General features: G+C 45.8%; 1 protein-coding gene, 2 long non-coding RNA genes and 3 pseudogenes across 3 annotated transcripts in view; 2 read left to right on the top strand and 4 right to left on the bottom strand.

Moving 5' to 3' along the window:
* LOC135277199 (uncharacterized) overlaps positions 1 to 26603 on the bottom strand; it is a 140378-nt gene that overhangs the window by 93400 nt on the left and 20375 nt on the right. The gene's annotated exons all lie outside the window — the stretch shown is intronic.
* On the top strand, positions 1296 to 3086 carry LOC105733858 (dehydrodolichyl diphosphate synthase complex subunit NUS1-like; annotated as a pseudogene).
* On the bottom strand, positions 3764 to 4399 carry LOC105733878 (large ribosomal subunit protein eL29). Its single transcript, XM_012476540.3, has one exon. It carries the CDS (start codon positions 4338 to 4340, stop codon positions 3867 to 3869), a length of 474 nt encoding a protein of 157 aa, XP_012331963.2. The 5' UTR covers positions 4341 to 4399; the 3' UTR covers positions 3764 to 3866.
* Positions 8742 to 11091, bottom strand: LOC135277235 (uncharacterized). Its single transcript, XR_010344827.1, has 2 exons — positions 10392 to 11091; positions 8742 to 9791 (listed from the first exon to the last, which is right to left on the bottom strand). It is a non-coding gene; the product is annotated as an uncharacterized LOC135277235 (long non-coding RNA).
* LOC135277233 (E3 ubiquitin-protein ligase RNF19B-like) lies at positions 11083 to 16233 on the top strand (annotated as a pseudogene).
* LOC135277186 (uncharacterized protein C2orf78-like) lies at positions 14034 to 25466 on the bottom strand (annotated as a pseudogene).

The following is a 26603-nucleotide window of genomic DNA, read 5'->3' as shown; positions in this document are numbered from 1 at the left end:
TGCAGTGAGCCGAGATCATGCCACTGCACTCCAGCCTGGGCAACAGAGTGAGATTCTGTCTCAAAAAACATAAAGATACTAAAGCTGCCGGAGAGGAAAATTACAGGTCACAAATAAAAGCTCTGAAGTCAGGATAGCACAGGATTTTAGCAGCAAGAATGAAATCTAGAACAACAATGAATAAATGCGTTTAAAACTGCTTACCTAAAATTCTATAATCAAACTATCCAATCAGTGAGTCAAATAAACCCATTTCACTTAGGCAAAGGTCTTGAAAAGTTTATATCCCCATGACCTTCCCTGCGAAGCTGAAGGATATACGCCACCAAACAGGGAAGTAAACCAAAAAGCAGCCTCTATGGGATCCAGAAGACAGGAGAGGAATGTAAGAAATGACCAAGGTGAAGGTAAAGAGAAACTCCAGAACAGCAGCTATGCCCGAGGTCTAGAGAATAGCCAAGGTTCGGCGGCTCACACCTGTAATCCCAGCACTTTGGGAGGCTGAGGCAGGCGGGTCACTTGAGGTCAGGGGTTTGAGATCGGCCTCGCCAACATGGTGAAACCCACTGTCTACTAAAATTACAAAAATTAGCTGGGCAAGGTGGTAAGTGCCTGTAATCCTAGCTACTCGGGAGGCTGAGGTGGGAGGATCACTTGAACCCAGGAGTAGAAGGCTGCAGTGAGCCAAGATCACACCACTGCCCTCCAGCCTGAGCTACAGAGACTTTGTCTTTAACAACAAGAGCAAAAACTAATAACCAAGGTGCCTGTTCTGGGCTGAGTTGTCACTCCAAAAGTCATGTTAAATTTTTTTTTTTGAGACGGAGTTTCGCTCTTGTTACCCAGGCTGGAGTGCAATGGCGCCATCTCGGCTCACCGCAACCTCCGCCTCCTGGGTTCAGGCAATTCTCCTGCCTCAGCCTCCCGAGTAGCTGGGAATACAGGCACGCGCCACCGTGCCCAGCTAATTTTTTGTATTTTTAGTAGAGACGGGGTTTCACCATGTTGACCAGGATGTTCTCGATCTCTTGACCTCGTGATCCACCCGCCTCGGCCTCCCAAAGTGCTGGGATTACAGGCGTGAGCCACAAAGTTTTAACCACAGTGTCTCAGTGTGTAACTACACCTGGAAACAGGGCCTTTAAAGAGGTAAATAAGTGCAGTGGAAAGGGGTTCCGGCGTAGGGGGTTGGGGCCGCGGGGCGATGGCCTGCTGCGGCCACAGGGGCGGATAAAAAGCCGTCACGCCGCGGGAGTGGGCGGGCGGAAGAGCGGGTGCCCGAGCGCCACAGGAGTATGACGGGGCTGTACGAGTTGGTGTGACGGGTGCTGTACGCGCTGCTCCGTCTGCACCGCACGCTCACCTCCTGGCTCCGCGTTCGGTTCGGCACCTGGAAGTGGATCTGGCGGCGCTGCTGCCGCGCCGCCTCTGCCGCGGTCCTAGCGCCACTCGGCTTCACGCTCCGCAAGCCCCCGACCATCCGCAGGAACCCATAGGCAGGAGCCGCCGTTACCACAGGCACCCGCGCGGGGTGTCGTGCCTGGCCGCCGCCCACCACCGGCTGCGCTGGCGCGCGGACGGCCTTTCCCTGGAGAAGCTGCCTGTGCACATGGGCCTGGTGTTCACCGAGGTGGAGCAGCACAGCTTCTCGGATATCGCAAGCCTAGTGGTGTGGTGTATAGCCCTGGGCATCTCCTATATTAGCGTCTACGACCACCAAGGTGTTTTCAAAAGAAATAATTCCAGATTGATGGATGAAATTTTAAAACAACAGCAAGAACTTCTGGGCCTAGACTGTTCAAAATATTCACCAGTTTGCAAATAGTAATGACAAAGATGATCAAGTTTTAAATTGCCATTTGGCAGTGAAGATGCTGTCCCCGGAAGATGGAAAAGCAGATATTGTGAGAGCTGCTTAGGACTTTTGCCAGTTAGTAGCCCAGAAGCAAAAGAGACCCACAGATTTGGATATAGATATGTTAGGCAGTTTACTTAGTTTAAATGGCTGTCCTGATCCTGATTTAGTATTGAAGTTTGGTCCTGTGGACAGCATATTAGGCTTTCTTCCCTGGCACATCAGACTGACTGAGATGTCTCTTTGCCTTACCACCTAAACATCAGTTATGAGGACTTTTTCTCTGCCCTTCCTCAATATGCAGCCTGTGAACAGCGTCTGGGAAAGTAGTGGTCATAGGTTGCATAATTTGATTTTAGGCTTATGGAGGAAAGGACCCAAGTGACTCTGATGTTTACAAAGCACCCTGTACACACCTAGTTCATAATCCTCATAATTTATCAGCAAATACAAAAAAGTGTCTGTCTTGAGATTGAGTGCGTGTGCACATGCACACATGTGCACGTTTGTATGTGTGGAAATAAACTTATAAATGGGGACGTATTGGAGAAGGAAATACATAGACCTACAACTTTGACTAGATAACAGCGATGTTTTAGGAATTAGAATGTCACACTTAACGTCTTCAGCCCCAGCTACTTCCCTGTTTTTGTGGGGAGAAGAGGGCCTGATAGAACTTTTCAGGTTGTGTTTGATGCGAGGGGAATAATTTTTGTTCCGTCCTTCTTAGTGACCAAATTTAATTTTTAAGAATAATATATTGACTTACTGAATTGAAGCATTCTGAGTTTAAAGGAGCTCCAGAGGAATGGAGTTCTGTGTTGCTCATGTGTTAAAAGCTTGCTCACCTTCAGAGAGAGCAGAGGGAATACCTATCTTCATATATCCATCCATTTTCATCTCTTTATTACAGTCAAACAGTGTGACTTGAGAGTGTTGCTCTGGTGTCTGTATTCTGGGTTATGAAGATTATTTGAAAAATAACACTTACTGCATTGAAATATAGACTTAAAAAAATTTAAACATTGGATTAGGCAGTCAAAAAAAGCAAACAAGCATAAAAGGTGAGTATGTTGTAATCTTAAAAGTAAAGATGGAGAACTCATTTTAAAAGGAAAGTTTTGATTTCCTTTTTTGTTTGATGGGCATCCTGCTGTATTATACCCAAAGTTGGTTTAAAAAATATTTCCATCAACTATTTTTATTTAAAATAAACATTTGAGGGAAGTTACTAAGGCAGCTTTTTTCCTCAAAAGTAACCTGTTACTCTTTGGAATAGCACATTTTAGGGCCGTGGTTAATACCTGAGACTTTTACTCAGTAAGTCCTGATGATTACTGTGTGTAAAAGGATTGAAGGCCTCTGTGGGGAATAAAATATTACCAAAGTCTATAAAAATAAATTTTACATGTTCTCTTTTATGACAGACAGCAGCACTGGTTCTGTTATTTTTAAAATGAGTAATTGATTTCTTGATAGGTGTCTAATATTTCTTCCCTCACTGCTGATTCTTAGATAGAAACCATTCTTTATATTTGATAGACTGTTTTCAGAAAACCCTTATCAACAAGTGTATAATAGTTATTGAAAACTATACATTTAGAATGGAGCAGTTTAATACTAGAGCTCAGAAGTTTGAAAAATAGCAAAGAAGACTGGATTTGAAAAGCATGGTCTACATGCTTGTCAAATTCTGAAGCTATGAAGGATAAATGTTTCAACGGTGGATTATGAAACCCCATTTATGATTTTTAAAATACACTTGAAATAAAAATGATTAAACTAAAAAAAAAAAAAAAAAGAGGTAAATAAGTAAAAATGAAGTCATTAGGGTGGGGGCCCCAATACAATATGACTAGAGTCCTTTTTTTTTTTTTTTTTTTTTTTTTTTTTTTTTCCTGCCTCAGGTTTATTTGTACAAATAGCACAGGAGGACCCCAGCCCCATGCAGATGGCCACCCCGGGGGGGTCACACCAGTCCTTCTGTCCTCATGTTGGCAGACAGAGATATCTACTCTGAAGCCTTTGTAGGGGCCTGGGCACCCTTGGGAGCCTGAGCTGGAACTGAAGCTGGAGCTGCAGCCTGGGCCTTGGTTTGATCCTTGGCCTTGGCCTTGACCTTTGGCCGGCAGAGCCTGAGCCCCTTGGCAATGCGTGCATGAGCACGCTTCCCAAGCTTGGGGTGGGCAATGTAGGCAAGTCGATCGAGCTTGCGGCTGACACCCTTTGGGATCTTGGGCTTAACCTCCTTGGGCTTTACGAGGGCCTTGATGGCCTCGGCACGTGCGCTCATGGCCTTGGCGTTGTTGGCCTGCATCTTCTTTAGGCCCTTCTTGTTGTGCTTCTTGGCAAAGCGCATGTTCCTCAGGAACTTGGGGTCCACCCCCTTAAGAGATTCGTATCTTTGTGATCGGGGTTTCTTGATACCATTTCTGTGCCATTTTCGGGACTGGTTGTGTGTGGTGTGGTTCTTGGACTTGGCCATGTCTGCACCTAAGCCGCGGTTCCTGAAGCGCCTAGGACCGGAAGCGAGTCCTTTTTCTTTTCTTTTAAATTGATGTCCCATTCTAACTTGCGTCCTTTTAAGGTAAGGAAATTTAGACACAGAGAGACACAAAGGGAAGGCCACGTGAAGCCCGAAGCCACAGGAAGACAAGTCATCTCTATACGACAAGAAGAGAGGCCTCAGAAGACACCAACCCTGTGGACGCCTTGATCTTGGATGTCTCCAGAACTGTGAGAAAATTAATTTCTCTTATTTAAGCCACCCAGTCTGTGGTGCTTTGCGATGGCAGCCCTAGGAAATGAATACAGCACTCAACCTGGAACAGGGGAACCAGGAAAGATTAAGAAAAACAAAATTTTGATGTATATACAAGGTTAAATAATGCTATCAGAGATTTGGGGGATGAATTCACAATCAATTCGTAGGAAAAGAGGCAAACAAATGAGGTAAAAATGATGGGGGAAAAGTGGTCTGAGAAACAGTCATGGTACACTATGGCTATGATGAGTATTTAGTAAAGAACATGAACTGAGAGCACCGACTTAACCAAAGGTTGAGACCCAACTGTGGTGTGATGTGGGTAGGTGTTATGAAAGAGCTAAATGCTTATCTACATAGGAGGAAATCAACAGATAATAACACAAATAGAAAAATGAAGAAGTGGCAATATAAGCACATTATTTAAATATGGAGGCAAATGTCAATAAATAATGCAAAAATACTTAAAAGTGGCTGCCTTTGGGAGATGATGATCAGGAGTAAGGAGGAGGACCGGCCTTTTTCATGCTAATCTCGGTGGAGCTATGTGGATTGTAAACAACCCATGTGTTTATGAATAACGGAAGAATTTTAAAACCTAAACAGACCACTAAAGACCACCTTATTTTTTTAATTGTTTTTTAATATTTATTTTTTTGAGACAGAGTCTTGCTCTGTGGCCCAGGCTGAAGTGCATTGGGCAATCTTGGCTCACCACAAACTCTGCCTCCCAGGTTCAAGCCATTCCCCTGCCTCAGCCTCCTGAGTAGCTGGGATTACAGGTGTGCACCACCACACCCAGCTAATTTTTGTATTTTTAGTAGAGATGGGGTTTCACCATATTGGCCAGGCTGGTCTGGAACTCCTGAGTTCAAGTGTTCTCGGCCTCACAAAGTGCTGGGATTACAGGTGTAAGCCACCGTGCCTGGCCTAAAGCCCTTTTTAAACAAGGAGTTGCTGGTCCTCTTAGCCAGACACAGAACAAGTGTGTTAAATAAATGAGACAGGAGACATCAAATGGTGACTAGTTTGTTTTTTTTCAATGAGCCATGTTGACTGAAATGAGGAGGACACAGAGGGGACAATAGGGTCAGGAAACTTTTGTGAAGGTGTAACTTCTCCTCCTCAGAAGTTGCCTGCCCAGAGGCTCTTTAAAACAGACTAGCTGAATTTCCATTGTCCTTTTGCCTCACCAGTTGTCTTGCTCCAATTTCTTCCCAAGTGAGCCTTCGTGATATACTCTTCAAGATCAGCCTTTTAGCAAGAAAGGGTTTGATATCTAGCCTTTTATATCTCTGTTAAGTGTGGCAAGCGGAGAAAAACTTTATAGCCTTCACTTAGATGAAATATAGCAATGTAACCAAGCCTATGTTATAAAAACCATGTTTGTTTTACTTTCCTTCCTTTGTCCTTAACTTCCTCCAGGCAGGATTGCTTTCACGTAGTCATTTTGGTAGTGGGTAGTCACTAATAAGTGATTAACTTCATATCCTAACCCACAGGGGATGCTTGCAAGATTAATGAGCTTGTTTTTCTTATAAAGAACATGATCCTTGGTCATGCTGACCTCCTTGATAGCATGCAGAAGTTTGGCCAAGGGATGCAAGCAGCTTTGATAATCAGGGGATCTCACTTCCCACACACCTTCCTTACTCATAAAAGCCACCAGTTACATGCAAAGGGAGGTTGAATTTGAGAACTGTCCTCTCCCACCCTCATATTTTGGTAAACTTGAAAAAACCTTTCTCTGCTCTGAGGCACTGATGTGTCAGTGTTTGGCTTACCGAGCATCAGGTACCCGAACCTAACTTCTGGGGTTGTGCAACAGATTTTGTCAACCATGCTGTGGCTAGCATGGCAGCAGGCCCGGGCCAGGTCAGCCAGTAAGTGCCAGAAGCTGCCCAGGCTTATGGGTTGGGGGGCCCTAAAGTCGTTCTTGTGCGTCAGTGTCAGCTGCTGCTGGTGCTCTAGAAGCTTAGAGCAGAGAAACAGCTCAGACTGCTATCTGGACTTCCGGTTTTGGTTTGAAGGGTAAGTCGCTGCGGTGTACACAGCCATGTCTCTCACTCTCTCTGCTTGTAATGTGAAGAGGGCCTTCTGGGGAGTAATAGAATCGTGGATTATACCCATTTGCTTGTTTCCTGTAACAATTTGGTTTTTTTTATTTGTGATTTTTTGGGCTTTGTTTTTTTGGGGTGTGTGTCTGTGTGTGTGTTTTTTGGGGGTGTGTGTGTTTTTTTGGTATGTGTGTATGTGTGTGTGTGTCACATAATCCTCTATTTCTTGGAGATTTTGCTCATTCCTTTTTACTTTTTTCTCTAATCTTGCCTTCTCGTTTTACTTCATTGAGTTAATCTTCAACCTCTGATATCCTTTCTTCTGCTTGGTCAGTTCAGCTGTTGAAACTTGTGTATGCTTCGTAAAGTTCTCGTGTTGTGTTTTTCAGCTCCATCAATTCACTTATATTCCTAAGTTGTTTATTCTCGTTAGCATTTTGTCGAATCTTTTTTAAAGGTTCTTAGTTTCTTTGCATTGGGTTAGAACATGTTCTTTTGGCTCACAGAAGTTTCTTATTACCCACCTTCTGAAGCCTGTTTCTGTCAATTCATCACACTCATTCTCCATCCAGCCTTGATCACTTGCTGCTGAGGAGTTGTGATCCCTTGTAGGAGGAGAGGCACAAATCCTCAAAATCAGGTATTTTAAAAAATGAAGCAATTTTTTAAATGGTCGGGCATGGTGCTCATGCCCGTAATCCCAGCATTTGGGAGGCCCAGGCAGGAGGATCGCTTGAGCTCAGGAGTTCAAGACCAGCCTGGGCAACAAAGTGAGACCTTATCTCTACCAAAAATTTAAAAATAAATAAATAAAAATAAAGGTAAAAATAAATGAAATGAAGCCAAGTTGCTCAAGTAGTCATCAAGTATTTACTAAGGCTTACTATGTGTTATGATAATGAAACACTTCTTTGAGTCAGCAAAGGCTTCTGGCTTCCTCTGCAAGTAAAAATAATTACCCTCCCAAATGATCTGTCTGTGTGTTCCACAGGTATAGCAGCAGAAGAGACAACTCAGTAAAAGTGAAGATAGGCCAGGCACGGTGGTCATGCCTGTAATCCCAACACTCTGGGAGGCTGAGGTGAGTGGATTTGCTTGAGCCAAGGGCAACATGGCAAAACCTCGTCTATACAAAAAATTAGCCAGGCATGGTAGTCCACACCTGTAGCCCCAGCTACTAGGGAGACTGAGATGGGAGGATTGCTTGAGCCCAAGAGGCAGAGTGAGCTGAGCTGGCATCACTGCACTCCAGCCTGGGTGACAGAGCAAGATCCTGTCTCGGGGCGGGGGGCAGGAGGCAGGGGGTAAACCACAACTCCACGGTAAGAGGCAACTGGAGAAAGATCCCAGGAGGTGATATTCAACAGTGGAGCAATAATAACACAATAGTCTTGCCAGATGTCCTCAGGCTTTAAATGGACATATTCTACTCCGTTCATCAAGTAACCTTTATAATCTTATTATAAAAGTTTTCAAGTTTTCTGGACAGCTCTACCCAGCTGATGACAATTACCCTGCCAGGTAAATTACTCACTGTAATTTAATAAATCAGCAATCTGGTGTATCGGTCTGTCTCTCTTGCTTAATTGACAGTCTGTAAAAGTTCATCTATTCCTGTGTGAGACACTATACCTGGCAATTCAGTCAAAGAAAGTTGGTCAAATCCCACAACTGACTGCCAAAGAAAGAAATATCTAATCACAAAAACACCATGATTAAGGCCAGGCATGGTGGCTCACGCCTGTAATCTCACCAGTTTGGGAGGCTAAGGCAGCTGAATCATGAGGTCAGGAGTTCAAGACCAGCCTAGCCAATATGATGAAACACCATCTCTACTAAAAATACAAAAATTAGCCTGGCATGGTGGCACAAGCCTGTAGTCCCAGCTACTCGGGAGGCTGAGGCAGAAGAATTGCTTGAACCTGGAAGGTGGAGGTTGCAGTGAGCCAAGATAGCACCACTGCACTCCAGCCTGGGTGACAGAAGAAGACTCTATCTCAAAACAAAAACAAAATTAAACAAAAAAACACAATCAATTACAGATCATGACTAGGTTCTAAAGAAATTATCTCCCAGGTAGATTTTAATAGAAATTTTGAACAGTTATACAAAATAAAGATGTCCTTTGGGTCAACAAAACATAACAAAAACAATAAAAATTTCTGTACATAAACACACACATATCATAAGTCTAGTCAGAAAGAAATACATAGAAAAACGAGATGGAATTTTTAAAAAATACTTTGCAAGGAAAATCCTTAATGCTTCAGTTCTAAAATACTCTCTTCATTTAGAAAAATTTAAGACTGGAATAACAGATTGTTTTCCTGCAATGCTGTAATTACTGCAAATTTATCAGCAAAGAAGTAAACAGCAATATAATTTTTCCTTAAGCTTGAACACATAAGGGAATAATAAAGAAACCTCATTAGATCTGATCTAATTAGAAAGGAATTCATTCTCTCTCATTGCTGACACTCCTGGGTGAGTGCATGCGGCAGTTAGACTCTCCCCATCCCACCTTGTACCTGCTTCCACTACAGGGGACCCCAAGAGGCCTATCCCTGCTTGCTTAGTGCACCCCAGAAAAAGGGAGACTGGGAGATGAGGATCCTGAAAAGAACGTGGATCCCACACTCACGTTTATGGGGAGAGGGAAAGATACGCGTGCCAGTACACAGAATATCCATGCCTAATGTTTTATCATTAAATTTCTGTCAGCTTCTTAAGCAAAAATACTGGAGGGGTCTTCCTGACCCTATATGGTAAGAACAGATAATATTAACCTCACTTAGCTAAATTTTTCTTTTCTCATATGTAAACTGTCTTAGTAAGACGCAGGGTTAAACCTCAACTCTCTGTCCAGAGCTCTCTTCACTATTATTCTGGTTTATTACTAACCACTGGCTTGCAGGAATTTAGCCTCCAACCCAAAACTGGGGAACACATGTTATTATGACAAGGTCAACAGAAATAGGAAAGTCCACATTACATTGTTATCTGGGGAAAGGCTGTAAATAATTTCAGTAGATAGAGTTCTTGTCTTCATTCTTCCCAGTTTGCAGAGGTGAACTGCTTTGTTTGCTGCCACAAGTATCTGAAATGGATCAACAATCTACCAAACAGAGCAAAAAGAATTAATTACACATGGAGAATCTGTACTGCCTGGAAACACAGGCATTTCCCATGTTAGAGCCAGATCCCAACCATTTCTGTTTCCTAGGGCAGGACCCAGCACTTCTGCCTCTATTCACTGTTATAGTCAAGGCTGGCTTCATCTGACTTGGACAAAAATTTTTTTCCCCAAAAGGTGACAGAATTTTAGGCCACCCTATAACATCACAAAAAGTAATATATACTTAAATGCCCGTATGGCTTTTTTTTTTTTTTCTTTTTTTTGAGAGACAGTTCTGCTCTTGTCACCCTGACTGGAGTGCAATGGTGCAATCGAAGCTCACTGCAACCTCCGCCTCCCAGGTTCAAGTGATTCTCCTGCCTCAGCCTCCCAAAGAAGCTGGGATTACAGGCACCCACCACCACGCTCAGCTAATTTTTTCATATTTTTAGTTGAGACAGAGTTTCACCGTGTTGGCCAGGCTGGTCTTGAACTCCTGACCTCAGGTGATCCACCCGCCTCGGCCTCCCAAAGTGCTGGGATTATAGGTGTGAGCCACCGCACCTGGCCAACCCATTCAGTCTTAGAATTTATATTTACCACTGTAGGATTTATCAGTGATCCATCGATGGTGCCTTCCATGGCTTTTCTTCTCAAGTCTCCTGCATTTTTTACATCTTTAAATAACAAGAGGGTCACCCTGTATTCAGGAAATAGGTCCAGCTGATGTGTTAACTGCATTTCACAGATAAGCAGGATTCTACTGCACACAAAATGAAAAAACCAAGAGGTATCTTTTGTTTAAAAGTTAACATTAGAACTCATTTCTTAAGAAATATTCAGTAACTGACAGTAACACGATTTAAAGTGTTAAACTAGAAAAGTCCATCGCAAAAGCCCACTGGGCATCCTCATGAGATGTTGTCTTCCTAACCCTGCTCTGTTTCTAGTTGCGCTGCCATTCCTGAAAAGGCAAGGGGCCCAGCTGGTTGCTGTTTGTTCAGATGAGGCAGGCTCAGATGCATAGTTGACAGGCTGCTTCCCCAATAGACAAGTTGGAGCAGAATGTCAGGAATTTTTTAAACCAAAGGTTACTTACGGTATTAATGAAGCCTTACTCTTAGTCTTTTTAACTTCTGATCTCATCATTTTATTTATATTTTAGCAAGGCCTACACATAAATATTAAGGAAGAAAATACTTTTAAAGAATAAAGTATCGATCTCCGGGAGGGCTGCTGAGGCTGTGGCGGCGGCGGCTGGGCGCCCCGGGCCCCTTAGCCTCCGCAGGCCATGGGATCCGAGAAGGACTCCGAGTCGCCGCGCTCCACATCGCTACATGCGACCGCGCCCGACCCCAAGTGCCGCAGCGGCGGCCGGGCGCCTCACCTTCCACAGCGTCTTCTCCGCCTCGGCCCGCGGCCGCCGCGCCCGGGCCAAGCCGCAGGCCGAACCGCCGCCCACGGCCGCGCCGCCGCCACCCGCCCCGGCCCCTGCCGCGGCCCAGGCCTCGCCGCCCGAGGCGTTGCCTGCCGAGCCGGTCGCCGAGGCCGAGGCAGAGGCCGCGGCGGCGGCGGCGGAGCCCGGCTTCGACCATGAGGAGGCGGCGGAGGGCGGCGGCTCGGGCTCGGAGGAGGTGGAGTGCTCGCTGTGCCTGGTGCGGCTGCCGCCCGAGCGGGCTCCGCGCCTCCTCAGCTGTCAGCACCGCTCGTGCCGGGACTGCCTCCGCCACTACCTGCGCCTGGAGATCAGCGAGAGCAGGGTGCCCATCAGCTGCCCCGAGTGCAGCGAGCGACTCAACCCGCACGACATCCGCTTGCTGCTAGCCGACCCGCCGCTCGTGCACAAGTACGAGGAGTTCATGCTGCGCCGCTACCTGGCCTCGGACCCGGACTGCCGCTGGTGCCCGGCCCCGGACTGCGGTTATGCTGTTATTGCCTATGGCTGTGCCAGCTGCCCGAAGCTAACTTGTGAGAGGGAAGGCCGCCAGACCGAGTTCTGCTACCACTGCAAGCAGATATGGCATCCAAATCAAACATGCGATATGGCCCGTCAACAGGGTGCCCAGACTTTACGAGTTCGGACCAGACACACTTCAGGTCTCAGTTATGGGCAAGCATCTGGACCAGATGACATCAAGCCATGCCCACGATGCAGTGCTTACATTATCAAGATGAATGATGGAAACTGTAATCACATGACTTGTGCAGTGTGTGGCTGCGAATTCTGCTGGCTTTGTATGAAAGAGATCTCAGACTTGCATTACCTCAGCCCCTTTGGCTGTACATTCTGGGGCAAGAAGCCATGGAGCCGTAAGAAGAAAATTCTTGGCCGGGCGCGGTGACTCACGCCTGTAATCAGCACTTTGGGAGGCAGAGGCGGGTGCATCACGAGGTCAAGAGATCGAGACCATCCTGGTCAACAAGGTGAAACCCCGTCTCTACTAAAAATACAAAAACTTAGCTGGGCACGGTGGCGCGTGCCTGTAATCCCAGCTACTCGGAGGCTGAGGCAGGAGAATTGCCTGAACCCAGGAGGCGGAGGTTGCGGTGAGCCGAGATCGCGCCATTGCACTCCAGCCTGGGTAACGAGCGAAACTCCGTCTCAAAAAAAAAAAAAAGTAAATTACTGATTTCCTCCCGGTGACCATCCACTGCCCTCATCTTTCCTTCCCTCACCGTTCCTATCCCGCCCTCCCCCTACCGCCCTCAACCCTTTCTGCCTATCGTTTTGCCTCCAGGCGGGATCCCCTCCCGCTAAGCAGCGTCTCCGCACAGTTGGGCGCCTGCGTCTTGCGGCTTTTGGAGGGCGACTCAGGGCGCAGGCGCACCCACCACTCATCCTATAAAATGGCCGCTCCAAGCCGTTTTTTCTCCGTTACTCCAGTTAATGGTGATGGCCCAGAAGGTTGCATGTGCTGGAATGGATGGAGGAGGACCTGGCGGGCCTCTTAATATTTAAATCCCTCCGGAAGCTTGAGTTCGTCTGCCTCTAACCTCCGGATGCCTTGATCTCAAAGTCAGGTTGACTGCCTGCAGGCGCTCTTAAACGCTGGGGACTTCTGATTCCCACAGGCCTTACCCCTTTGCATGCAGTGTGACCCAAGCCCATTGCTGAACCTCACTAGGAAGGTGGCACAGTGTTACTGGTCTTGTGTGTTGTTGTGAAGGTGAACTGAAGTAGTGCATCTCACTGACCCGTGCATGGGTGTTAAGTCAATGGTGATCTGTACTCCAGGGTCTTTTCTGGGTCAGCTTCAAGCTCCTGCAGTTTGCTTGGCAAGGCCCCAGGTTATCAGCTACACCTAGAACTGTGAGCCCTTGTCGTTCCCCTGGTGGTAGATTCCCCTGTTTTGTACTGACGTTTCCCACCTGTGGTCATGTATGTATAAGGTAACCCAAACCTGTTGGAGATGAGTCCTGAATCTTATTTTCTAAAACACCTATCTGATAGGCCATGAGACATAAGGCCATCATCCATGGGAGATTTTGTACATTTCTTTTGCTCCACCCAGTCTTATCTTCTGCCATCTTCAATTTCTATCCAAATTTTATTCTTTTAGTCCTAACCTCAGATTCTGTATCTTACTTCTGCCATTTCCCCCATTTCTGATTCTTTGTATAAGCCCATGAAATCTCTCCCCTTTTGACCTTCTTAGTCTAGGACCATGTTCCTTCCTCTTTCCTCAATTCTGCTGATACTCTTCCATTCAAATTTTAGTTCCTTTTTTTTTTTTTTTTTTAGATGGAGTTTTGCCCTGTTGTTCAGGCTAGATTGCAGTGGTACAATCTCAGCTCACTGCAACCTCCGCCTCCCAGGTTGAAGCAATTCCCCTGCCTCAGCCTCCCGAGAAGCTGGGACTACAGGCACCCACCACCACATCCAGCTACTTTTTTGTATTTTTGGTAGAGATGGGATTTCACCGTGTTGGCCAGGCTTGTCTCGAACTCCTGACCTCAGGTGGTCCACCCACCTTGGCCTCCCAAAGTGCTGGGATCGCAGGCATGAGCCACCATGTCCAGCCATAATTCCTTCTAAGGAAGCCTTTGATCCCCACCTCCACCAAGGAAAACCCACAGTCTACAGCATCTCAAAACTCAAGAGCCTATTTACTACTTAGCTATTAATTCTATTACATTTCTTTATTAAGTTTTAAAAACATATCATTGGAATAAGCAAATTAGTATCTATATATTTGGAAAACCAGCTGGTATCCAAAGTAAAGCCAATAGTCTCAGCAGCTCTTAGATTCTGTAGCCATGGTATTGAGAAATTTCCATATCTTTTTCGCTTTAGATGAAGAACTGCGGTTTCCCCAAAGGGGTGTATTTGGCAGCATTCTCGAGCTCTTGCTGAGCCTTCCTCTTCATGGCCTGACGCTCTGGCCTCTGCTCTTTTGTCATGGGCGTTGACACTACTGGCCCAGAGATGTCAGGTGCCCTCCATGGCCTGGGTGGTAAGCTGAAGTCTTGGATTAGAAATTGATTTTGAGGCTGGGCCAGTGACTGGAGATTGGTCACAGCAGTGGAAACAGGCTCCCGCTGGAAAGAAGAGCAAGATGATGTTTTGTAGGATGCTGGCCTAGAAGCAGCCGACTGAGAGGCAGTAGGAGGCTGGTTAGGATTGGCTGAAGCGTGTTGGGTTGCATTGGTCGAAATTGGCTCAGCTGGTCTGGCAGGACCTGTCACAGATGTGTTGGTAGAAGCCGGTTGGGACAGACTGACTGCAGTCGACTGAGCTGACTTAGTAGAACCAGGTGGAGCAGGGCAAGCCACAGCAGGCCTACATGAGGCCGGAGGGTGTGGCTGCCAAGAAACACATTGAACTTGAGGTTTGTCCAGGGTCACAAAGGGCAACGGTGCCAACTTGACCTTCCCAGGTGCTGGCAACTCATACTGGGATGGAGATGGACACACTTTTTCAGTGCTATCATCAAGTTTCTGGGCCTTGACTTGAGTTTTCTCTGGGCCTTTCCCCTCACGTCGGGTATCCAGCCATGGTTTGAGAGCTGATAATGCCTGAGGGTTCTGGTTGTTGCTTGAGCTTCCCAGAGTCCGGGAGGAAGAGAATCCAGTTTTCTTCTCGGTCTTTTTCCTGAGTGCATATAAAACTTCCACAGACTCTGGCCTCTGCATGGCTGGGGAGCTTCGTGGCTTTTTGAAGGTCTCTCGGCTAAGCTCAGGTTGATCTTTCTTGCGCTTCATATTGGGAATGGCTTGCTTCTCTTCTACCTTGACTTTGGTCCCTGACTCCTCACTGTGTTCAGATTTTCTGGAGCTGTTCTCTCTGCTCCTTTTGGTCTTCTCCTGCCCGTGCCTCTTAGTTGTGCTGCTCCTGCTGGATGCGTGAGGTTTGTTGTGAGGTTTGTGACGTTTGTTGCTAGAATGCTTGCTGTTGTTCACAGAAGCGCCGTCACTGGCGGTAGCACCGCGAACAGTCACTTCTCCCTGTAATAGGCTCTCTGTGTTCTTTGGCTGGATTTTGGCCTTGGGAGCGCCCTGGATAGGCTCGGCAGCTTTATGCTTGTTCTTCCTGACTTGATGAGAGTGACCCTTTCTGACGCTTGACTTTTCCTGCACCTGATTTACCTTGATGGCACTGGGATATTTGGCTTTCTTTGCAGAGGGTTGGTCAAGATCTTGTAAAGAACTGAAGCTGGAGGGGAGGTGAGTATCCTCCACCAATGTAGTGATGTCTGCAGGATCACTGCTAGACTCAATGCCATTTTCAAGTATCCCTTGGCCCTCAAGACTCAGGCTGTTCTTTCTCAGATTGGTGTTTTCGGAACCAGGCTGCTCCTCTTGGCCAAGAGGATCAATGCAGGAAAGAAGCTGGTGGCTATCAGGGATTTCTAAAGGAAGCAGTGGAGGCTCTTGATTTTCTGTTGGGAACTGGTAGGCATCTAGAAGCTTTGAAAGCTTGGTTTTAATCTCATCCAAATTCTTATTCTCGGTTTTGTCCAGGCTTGGAGCTGGAGAGAGTATCGAGAGATTAGCTGGACTCTGGACTGGAGCTGTTGTTGAAATGTCCCCAAGGTCAGGTGATGGATTACTCTCAAGTATCTGGGTATTTCTGCTACTGCAGGACATGGAGAATTCTGGAGTTTGTGCCAGACAAAATGTCTGGCTTGGAGATTGCAATCCCAGGGAAGTATCCATCCCCAGGGAAGTTTTCATCACTACAAAGGAATCAAGGAAGAAGTCAATCCCTGGTAAGTGAGATGCTCCCCCTACACACCAATGCAGCAATTGGATAGCTTTGTAACATGGGCAAGGCATTTCTACCAGCTCTTCTTTATGACCATGGACAAGACCCTGTATTGGTTGATAGGCAGTGACTGTTCTCTTACTGGTTATCATTTGATGTGATTGTTTCTTGGCTTTCTTTGGATTTCATAGAGTTGTTGTAAGCCAAATAAAAAGCGAAAGTGATTTTTAAATAGGAGATGTTTTATAAAGCCTCATATTCTCATATAGGGTCCTTTCCATTCTCTCCACTCTCCTGAGGGAATAAGAACCCTTTACACCATATACTAGGGGAGAGAGTGGAGCCCTTCCTCATGAAATATATAAGCAAGCCCAGATTCTGAGCCTGTTTGTTTTGGAGAGGATCTGTAAGCACAAGGTCTTAAATCCTATTGTAAGTTAAGGAAAATCAAAATGTCACTGCGAAAATAAGAGTTCTGAAGTGCCTTCCAGAGACACTAAAGTAATAGATTAGGGAAGGAAGTTACAGAGTGCTGGTGCAGGGGAACTGATCAGCCAGGCCACTAAAAAGTGTGACATCTCTTGGGACTCTCTTCTATATGGCATAGATAGCCATTGTAGTGTTCAACTTTCCCACTGAAAAGGTGTTCTTATATAGACTCTGAAAATGGAGAGCAATGCCCAAGAATAGTGATTGAAGTCTCAGGACTTAAATTCTGCCTATCCATGGACTTACCACTCAGCTATAGATTTGACCCTCCCTTTCAATACTGTGTTTATTCCTCTCCTTTCTTGCTGTTTGTACTCACCGTGAAAACTGGTTTCTGTGATGGGCTGAGCAGACACAGAGTAAGACATCCCAGAAGTGGAGACCGGTGGTAGAACTTCTGTGGGCTGAACCTCCTTTAACCCCATCACCATTTCTGGTTGATGGGCAGAGGCCCTATTTCCTGTACATGACACAGAGCCATAGGATTGCAGACAGGAGACATGTTCTCCAGATAGTTGAGGCCCCAGTGTGCCTGGATTATAGTAGTAGAGCTGGCTTCCATTCTGGTAGGGAATTGACAGGCTATGGCCCTGCTGATTTGGAATTTGAGATTGTGTCCCCTGAGCAAACCTGGCTGACAGTGTTGGATACAGAGGGACCACAATACTGGCATCTGAAATTTTATCATGCTGGGCTGTCACGGACATGGAAGAGACAGCTGTGTTCTGGTCAGTGACAGTCACAGTCGAGTCCCTGAGTATGGACGACTTCTTTGCTGTGCTCGTTGTACGGTGCCTATCAAAAATGCCTGGGTAATAAGCAGTTGAAGTAGAGCTGTGGCTCTGGCCACTAACCCCAGACAACATAGTTGTGCTAGAATCCGCTGTGTTCTGGTCAGTGACAGTCACAGTCAAGTCCCTGAGTAAGAACTTCTTCTTTGCTGTGCTCGTACTGTGCCTATCAAAAATGCCTGGGTAAGAGGCAGTTGAAGAAGAGCTGTGGCTCTGGCCACTAACCCCACACAACATAGTGGTGCTAGAATCAGCTGTGTTCTGGTCAGTGACAGTCACAGTCGAGTCCCTGAGTAAGGACGACTTCTTTGCTGTGCTCGTTGTACGGTGCCTATCAAAAATGCCTGGGTAATAAGCAGTTGAAGTAGAGCTGTGGCTCTGGCCACTAACCCCAGACAACATAGTTGTGCTAGAATCAGCTGTGTTCTGGTCAGTGACAGTCACAGTCGAGTCCCTGAGTAAGGACGACTTCTTTGCTGTGCTTGTTGTACGGTGCCTATCAAAAATGCCTGGGTAAGACGCAGTTGAAGTAGAGCTGTGACTCTGGCCACTAACCCCAGACAACATAGTTGTGCTAGAATCAGCTGTGTTCTGGTCAGTGACAGTGACAGTCAAGTCCCTGAGTAAGAACTTCTTCTTTGATGTGCTCGTACTGTGCCTATCAAAAATGCCTCGGTAAGAGGCAGTTGAAGAAGAGCTGTGGCTCTGGCCACTAACCCCAGACAACATAGTTGTGCTAGAATCAGCTGTGTTCTGGTCAGTGACAGTCACAGTTGAGTCCCTGAGTAAGGACGACTTCTTTGCTGTGCTCGTTGTACGGTGCCTATCAAAAATGCCTGGGTAAGAAGCAGTTGAAGAAGAGCTGTGGCTCTGGCCACTAACCCCAGAAAACATAGTCGTGCTAGAATCAGCTGTGTTCTGGTCAGTGACAGTCACAGTCAAGTCCCTGAGTAAGAACTTCTTCTTTGCTGTGCTCGTACTGTGCCTATCAAAAATGCCAGGGTTAGAGGCAGTTGAAGAAGAGCTGTGGCTCTGGCCACTAACCCCAGACAACAGAGTTGTGCTAGAATCAGCTGTGTTCTGGTCAGTGACAGTCACAGTCAAGTCCCTGAGTAAGAACGTCTTCTTTGCTGTGCTCGTACTGTGCCTATCAAAAATGCCAGGGTTAGAGGCAGTTGAAGAAGAGCTGTGGCTCTGACCACTAACCCCAGACAACAGAGTTGTGCTAGAATCAGCTGTGTTCTGGTCAGTGACAGTCACAGTCAAGTCCCTGAGTAAGAACTTCTTCTTTGCTGTGCTCGTACTGTGCCTATCAAAAATGCCAGGGTTAGAGGCAGTTGAAGAAGAGCTGTGGCTCTGGCCACTAACCCCAGACAACAGAGTTGTGCTAGAATCAGCTGTGTTCTGGTCAGTGACAGTCACTGTCGAGTCCCTGAGTAAGGACGACTTCTTTGCTGTGCTCGTTGTACGGTGCCTATCAAAAATGCCTGGGTAAGACGCAGTTGAAGTAGAGCTGTGGCTCTGGCCACTAACCCCAGAAAACATAGTTGTGCTAGAATCAGCTGTGTTCTGGTCAGTGACAGTCACAGTCAAGTCCCTGAGTAAGAACTTCTTCTTTGCTGTGCTAGTACTGTGCCTATCAAAAATGCCTGGGTAAGAGGCAGTTGAAGAAGAACTGTGGCTCTGGCCACTAACCCCAGACAACATAGTTGTGCTAGAATCAGCTGTGTTCTGGTCAGTGACAGTCTCAGTCAAGTCCCTGAGTAAGAACTTCTTCTTTGCTGTGCTAGTACTGTGCCTATCAAAAATGCCTGGGTAGGAGGCAGTTGAAGAAGAGCTGTTGCTCTGGCCACTAACCCCAGACAACATATTTGTGCTAGAATCAGCTGTGTTCTGGTCCGTGACAGTCACAGTCGAGTCCCTGAGTAAGGACGACTTCTTTCCTGTGCTCGTTGTACGGTGCCTATCAAAAATGCCTGGGTCAGAGGCAGTTGAAGTAGAGCTGTGGCTCTGGCCACTAACCCCAGACAACATAGTTGTGCTAGAATCAGCTGTGTTCTGGTCAGTGACAGTCACAGTCAAGATCCTGAGTAAGAACTTCTTCTTTGCTGTGCTCGTACTGTGCCTATCAAAAATGCCTGGGTAAGACGCAGTTGAAGTAGAGCTGTGGCTCTGGCCACTAACCCCAGACAACATAGTTGTGCTAGAATGTTGGTAAACGTGGGCACTGCCCGTGGGTGGCTGGAAAGAGGTGCCAGAGGCTGATGGCAGTAGCCGTGCTGAGCTAACAGCTGGAGCAGAGGCTCTGGAGGAGTTGGAGGTGCTTCCTGTTAAGGAAGCCACATTGTTCACCACAGGAGGAGAGAGCTGCAGAGAATTTGCAGTTCCAAGTAAAGAAGTATTTTGGAAATCTTCTGTTGGAAACAAAGAGAGATGAACAAACTGATGAGATTGAAAAACTGTCACCTTATTTGAAGAACAGCATCATCTTAAGGTTGTTTCAATCAGGAAGCCTCTAATACCGATACTCACTTAAATACCAAAAGCCAAACAGTTTATGATGGCCATGAGTGCTGAAACAGTTTGATCCTCTTCTGATGAACTGCCTTTGTGTCCAATATGAGCAGAAATGTGCAGAAGACCCAGGTGGTGTGGGTTCATACGTTATTTCCTCGGCTAGAAGCAACCTTCTCCCTTCCCTATCTTTCCCTTAAATCTTGGTGAGTATTGGCTCATAACTATTTCCTAGAATTGGAGCATTTTAGCACTGGGAGTCCTATTGGGAGGTTCTTAGAGAAGGACCTCATTTTATGAAAAACTGAGGCTGAGAGAGGTCACATTGACCTAAATTTTACCATTATGTTAATATCATTACCATGACTTCCTTGCCAGGATTCTTTTCTCTGAGCATAGACCAGAAACCAGAAGAAATGGCACTTTTAATATGGCAATTTTGGCCTACTAGAATATAGTGCAGCTATTACTTTTATAATCCTTACTGTCACATTTTGCTTCTACAGGTCATGTGACATTTCCTAGAGTTTCCATTTAACCCAGGCCATTGGTAAATCTGAAGGGTCATTCTTTGCCCTCCTCAAGCCTGTTTTTTATATATTTTTTTTAATCATAAGTGAAAATACTACCTGATAGTTTCACAAGAAATTTTTTTTTTTTTTTTTGAGACAGAGTCTCACTCTGTCACCAAGACTGGAGTGCAGTGGCTTGACCTTGGCTCAATGCGGCATTTGCCTCCTGGGCTCAAGCAATTCTCATGCCTCAGCCTCCCCAGTAGTTGGGATTATAGGCACCCACCACTGCACCTGGCTATTTTTTTGTATTTTTAATAGAGACAGGGTTTCACCATGTTTTCCAGACTGGTCTCGAACTCCTGATGTCAAGTGATCTGCCTGCCTCGGCCTCCCAAAGTACTGGGATTACGATGGGAGCCACCGTGCTTGGCCTGGAAGCATCATTTCTAAAACACATTTCTAAAATGTTTATATTAAAAACTGTCAAGTGTCATCTATGTTCAAAAGGAAACAGAAAAAAAAAAAAAAAACAACTGAATGTGACTTCTTCTGATAAGCTGCTTTTTTGGGATACTTTATTTTAGCCTGTTTCCTTTCTAGTTTATTTGTTAAAACCAACTTCATTTTGCCCTATTCTGAGTAGATTTCACTCTGTTGTCTTTCTGCTTTTCTTCTAAAATGTAAAATATATTTTTTCCCTTGAAATCATTGTGTCATTCTCCAGAGCATATCCCAAGGGGAAATGTAGGGGACCCTGTCTTTTTGCTTTCATTTAAAATCCCAAATTCCTTACCCTAGAATATCTACCTCCTTATAACCCAGTAGTCTTCATTTTCTCTTTCCATCTAGTTCAGATAGGAATCTCCAGAGCATGAATATTACTTTTGTTTGTTTGTTTGTTTGAGAAAGAGTCTTGCCTTGTCACCCAGGCTAAAGTCCAGTGGTGCGAACATGGCTCACTGCAGCCTCAACCTGCTGGGCTCAAACAGTCAACTGATCCTCCCACCTCAGCCTCCTGGGTAGGTGGCATGCCGCCACACCTGGCTTATTTTTTTTTTTTAATTATAGAGATGGGTCTTGCCATGTTACCCAAACTGGTCTCAAACTCCTAGGCTCAAGCAATTCTCCCATCTCGGCCTCCCAAAGCACTGAGATTACAGGTGGGAGTAACCATGCTCACCTGAATATTAAAAACATCACTACACATCACTAAATATCAAATAGTAAAGTTGAAATATTAGTGAGGGAGATGGCCTCCTGAAGTGCTGAGATAACAGATGTGAGCCACCATGCCTGGCTGAATATTAAAAACATCACTAAATTTAAAATAGTAGAGTTGAAATATTAGTGGAGGGAGACTATTACACATGAAACACCTCAGAATATGTTGCCAGTTTTCTACGCCACTTAGGTTTTCTGTTTCTGTTGAAAAGAACAGCCTCAAATGTGTCTGATTTCATTTTGTATGTGTGTGCCCTTTAAGACTCGGCATTAGAAAAGAAAGGGGCCAGAGAGAAAAACCAATCTATAATCGTAATGTAACAGATAAGGAAACAGATGTTGTGAGAGAATGAAGTATTTGCTAAAATCACACAGCTAGTAAATGTCAAAGCCAAAACTGAAATGAGGTCTCTAGATTTCTACTTCAATACTTTCCCTGCTATTCCAAGCTGTTTGGGACTATAGGGGTAAAGAAATCTAAAGTTAGGGGGAAAGAAGTCAAATGAAAAACTGTCAAGAAAGTTTCTCTCTTTACCTGACATGGTCAGACATGAAGAAACATCAACTGTAGATACAAGGGATGAAGAGACGATCCTAGTGGATGTCTGCGTGACTGAAGCCAAGGAGTGCGTGTGTTCAGTATAAAGGCTACTGGTCACACTGCTCACTGGCCGCTTGTGATGCTGCAAATCTACCCCAAGATTCTACCAGGTGGCAGTAGGCTTGGTGAGAGAATGATGTCACAAAGCAGGCAGTTGAAAGCTGTGCGATAGCCAATAGGGAGGCTAGGTTCCCAAGAAGATGGGATTGGCTGGCAGAGGTGGTAGGAAAGTTGAAACAGTAGTAAGTGGCTGAGTTCCAGGGAGGAGAAATCCTGCAAGATCATCTCTTTTTTTTTTTCTTTCTTTTTTTTTTTTTTTTTTAAATCATCCAGGTTTCTGTTTATATATAGTTTATAGAACAACAAATTCAGGAACTATGGGAAAGTAACATATAAAACCTTAACAGGAAATAGAGATTATAAAACACTACCATGTGATTTTTTTAATGCAAATACTTCAATATTCCAATATTTTTACTCACTTGCTAAATAAAGCACACAACTCAAAATGCTAAATAATTGTCTAAATCTTTTAAAGAATAAAACATTAGTGAAAAACCAAAATTGCTTAGTAAGGTATTGTATAACTTTGTTTATTACCTATCATAGATATCAAGATGATCATAGTTAATACCAACTTAAGCTTTACAGAATACTGTTTTAGGCCAAATATTGATATATTAAATGAAGGTATCAGAGAATTTATGGCATCAGGTTATAAAGATCTATTCAAAACCATTTTTTGTCAAAGTTTAAACACTGCAACCAAAGTCAAGTTGTTTCTAAATGAGACACAAAAGGATTCTTGCTAATAGTACAAATTTTGTCCCCTGGGTAATACTTTTTTTTTTGACAGAGTCTCTCTCTGTCGCCAGGCTGGAGTGCAGTGGCGCGATCTCCACTCATTGCAACTTCCGCCTCCTGGGTTCAAGTGATTCTCCTGCTTCAGCCTCCCAAGTAATTGGGACTACAGGTGCATGCCACCATGCTCAGCTTTTTTTTTTTTTTAAAGTATAGACGGGGTTTCACCATGTTGGCCAGGATGGTCTCGATCTCCTGAGCTCGAGATCCACCCGCGTCGGCCTCCCAAAGTGCTGAGACTACAGGCATGAGTCACTGCACCTGGCCGCCTTTTGCTTTTTTAAAAAAAATTATTTTGATTTTGATTTTAGATTCAGGGAACACATGGGCAGGTTTGTTAGCTGGGTATACTAGGTTTGTGATGCTGAGGTTTGGGGTACGGATGATCCCCTCACTCAGGTAGTGAGCAGAGTACCCAGTAGGTAGTTTTCAGCTCTTGCTCCCCACCCTACCACCTCAGTGTCTATTGTTCCCATGTGTCCTCGGGTATTACTGTTTTCAAGTTTTTTCTTTACATGAAGCCACTGAAAGAAAAAGTATGGCATACTTATAGGTTACTTTGTACATTTATCATTCTATTAACGAATATCTTAAGTAATTAAGCAGCATATTAAGCCCATAGAGCAAGTCATTATCTCATATCAAAGGACTATTGTTACTCAGTTATCTAAAAAATTCATTTTAATGGGTTACATTACAGGGTTGAGGTCAGCCTGCAGACACAAAATAGGTTAATTAAAATATCTTTTTTCAGATCAGCTTTTAATTTTTTCACTGGAATAGGATTTGGGAGTGGGGATACTAAATGTGGCAGGGTTCCACAAATTTACAGTTTATCAAAAGGTTCTTAAAGAATACAATGATAGCATATACTTTAATTCTTATAGCACAAACCCTTATACTGATGGTCACAGAAAAATACTGTAATGCTTTAAACAAAAGTTTTAAAATACATCAATGATGCAAGTTTCAAACAAAATGTAGTGATCTACATGTACTCAACTGTCCTTTCATCAAGCTTTTACAAACACAATCAGTCTTCACTGTCTGAGCAAATGAGTTTTAGTTTCTTCATGGTCCTCCATCTGTCTTTTAACATGACACTTGTCCGGTTGTTGAATTTATAATGCAACAGTATTTTAGACCAGTTTCCCTCTCCAAATTTCCTCACGCCAGATCTCAAATTCTTGTCTTCTTCCCAAAGCCATGCCTGTCTTTTTCTAGCTCGATGTTTTTCAGGAATCACCGGTTGACTTTCTGAAACAGGTATTCTACTTTCAGTGGCTCTTCTACTTTCTTTTTTCTTTTTTGCACCTTGAAGAGTTCCTACTCTTCTTTCTTTCTTAAGGTCTTGTTGCTGGGTTCCATGTTTCAACTTAGATAAGAAAAGATTCTTGTGAGACCTTTTTCTTGTATCCAAATTAGCCACAAGTATCTGAAATGGATCGACAATCTACCAAACAGAGCAAAAAGAATTAATTACACAAGGAGAATCTGTACTGCCTGGAAACACAGGCATTTCCCATGTTAGAGCCAGATCCCAACCATTTCTGTTTCCTAGGGCAGGACCCAGCACTTCTGCCTCTATTCACTGTTATAGTCAAGGCTGGCTTCATCTGACTTGGACAAAAATTTTTTTCCCCAAAAGGTGACAGAATTTTAGGCCACCCTATAACATCACAAAAAGTAATATATACTTAAATGCCCGTATGGCTTTTTTTTTTTTTTCTTTTTTTTGAGAGACAGTTCTGCTCTTGTCACCCTGACTGGAGTGCAATGGTGCAATCGAAGCTCACTGCAACCTCCGCCTCCCAGGTTCAAGTGATTCTCCTGCCTCAGCCTCCCAAAGAAGCTGGGATTACAGGCACCCACCACCACGCTCAGCTAATTTTTTTATATTTTTAGTTGAGACAGAGTTTCACCGTGTTAGCCAGGCTGCTCTTGAACTCCTGACCTCAGGTGATCCACCCGCCTTGGCCTCCCAAAGTGCTGGGATTATAGGTGTGAGCCACCGCACCTGGCCAACCCATTCAGTCTTAGAATTTATATTTACCACTGTAGGATTTATCAGTGATCCATCGATGGTGCCTTCCATGGCTTTTCTTCTCAAGTCTCCTGCATTTTTTACATCTTTAAATAACAAGAGGGTCACCCTGTATTCAGGAAATAGGTCCAGCTGATGTGTTAACTGCATTTCACAGATAAGCAGGATTCTACTGCACACAAAATGAAAAAACCAAGAGGTATCTTTTGTTTAAAAGTTAACATTAGAACTCATTTCTTAAGAAATATTCAGTAACTGACAGTAACACGATTTAAAGTGTTAAACTAGAAAAGTCCATCGCAGAAGCCCACTGGGCATCCTCATGAGATGTTGTCTTCCTAACCCTGCTCTGTTTCTAGTTGCGCTGCCATTCCTGAAAAGGCAAGGGGCCCAGCTGGTTGCTGTTTGTTCAGATGAGGCAGGCTCAGATGCATAGTTGACAGGCTGCTTCCCCAGTAGACAAGTTGGAGCAGAATGTCAGGAATTTTTTAAACCAAAGGTTACTTACGGTATTAATGAAGCCTTACTCTTAGTCTTTTTAACTTCTGATCTCATCATTTTATTTATATTTTAGCAAGACCTACACATAAATATTAAGGAAGAAAATACTTTTAAAGAATAAAGTATCGATCTCCGGGAGGGCTGCTGAGGCTGTGGCGGCGGCGGCTGGGCGCCCCGGGCCCCTTAGCCTCCGCAGGCCATGGGATCCGAGAAGGACTCCGAGTCGCCGCGCTCCACATCGCTACATGCGGCCGCGCCGGACCCCAAGTGCCGCAGCGGCGGCCGGGCGCCTCACCTTCCACAGCGTCTTCTCCGCCTCGGCCCGCAGCCGCCGGGCCCGGGCCAAGTCGCAGGCCGAACCGCCGCCCCCGGCCGCGCCGCCGCCACCCGCCCCGGCCCCTGCCGCGGCCCAGGCCTCGCCGCCCGAGGCGCTGCCTGCCGAGCCGGCCGCCGAGGCCGCGGCGGCGGCGGCGGCGGAGCCCGGCTTCGACCATGAGGAGGCGGCGGAGGGCGGCGGCTCGGGCTCGGAGGAGGTGGAGTGCTCGCTGTGCCTGGTGCGGCTGCCGCCCGAGCGGGCTCCGCGCCTCCTCAGCTGTCAGCACCGCTCGTGCCGGGACTGCCTCCGCCACTACCTGCGCCTGGAGATCAGCGAGAGCAGGGTGCCCATCAGCTGCCCCGAGTGCAGCGAGCGACTCAACCCGCACGACATCCGCTTGCTGCTAGCCGACCCGCCGCTCGTGCACAAGTACGAGGAGTTCATGCTGCGCCGCTACCTGGCCTCGGACCCGGACTGCCGCTGGTGCCCGGCCCCGGACTGCGGTTATGCTGTTATTGCCTATGGCTGTGCCATCTGCCCAAATCTTGCTACCATTCGGGCTCCATTCCCGGAGGCTGGCCTCGTTGGCGCTTGATAAACACCAGCTGAAGAACCCGCAGCCATTGTCCCAAGGACACCATTAAAGCTGCCCGGACCCTCCCCTTCCCGAGCCGGCCCGTCAGTGCACGGGGAAAACTCACCATCCGCTCCCCAGTGCGTCTCGGAAGATCTCCCGCTCTGAAACAAAACTCAC

The sequence above is a fragment of the Aotus nancymaae genome, unplaced genomic scaffold (genome assembly GCF_030222135.1).
Source record: "Aotus nancymaae isolate 86718 unplaced genomic scaffold, 86718_ANA_hifiasm-v0.15.2.pri h1tg000030l, whole genome shotgun sequence".
Taxonomy (NCBI): Eukaryota; Metazoa; Chordata; class Mammalia; order Primates; family Aotidae; genus Aotus; species Aotus nancymaae.
This window is presented reverse-complemented; position numbering and strand designations above follow the sequence as displayed.

Excerpts from the sequence above, each read along its gene's own strand:
- LOC105733878 (XM_012476540.3), bottom strand. The coding sequence starts at position 4,340 with ATGGCCAAGTCCAAGAACCACACCACACACAACCAGTCCCGAAAATGG.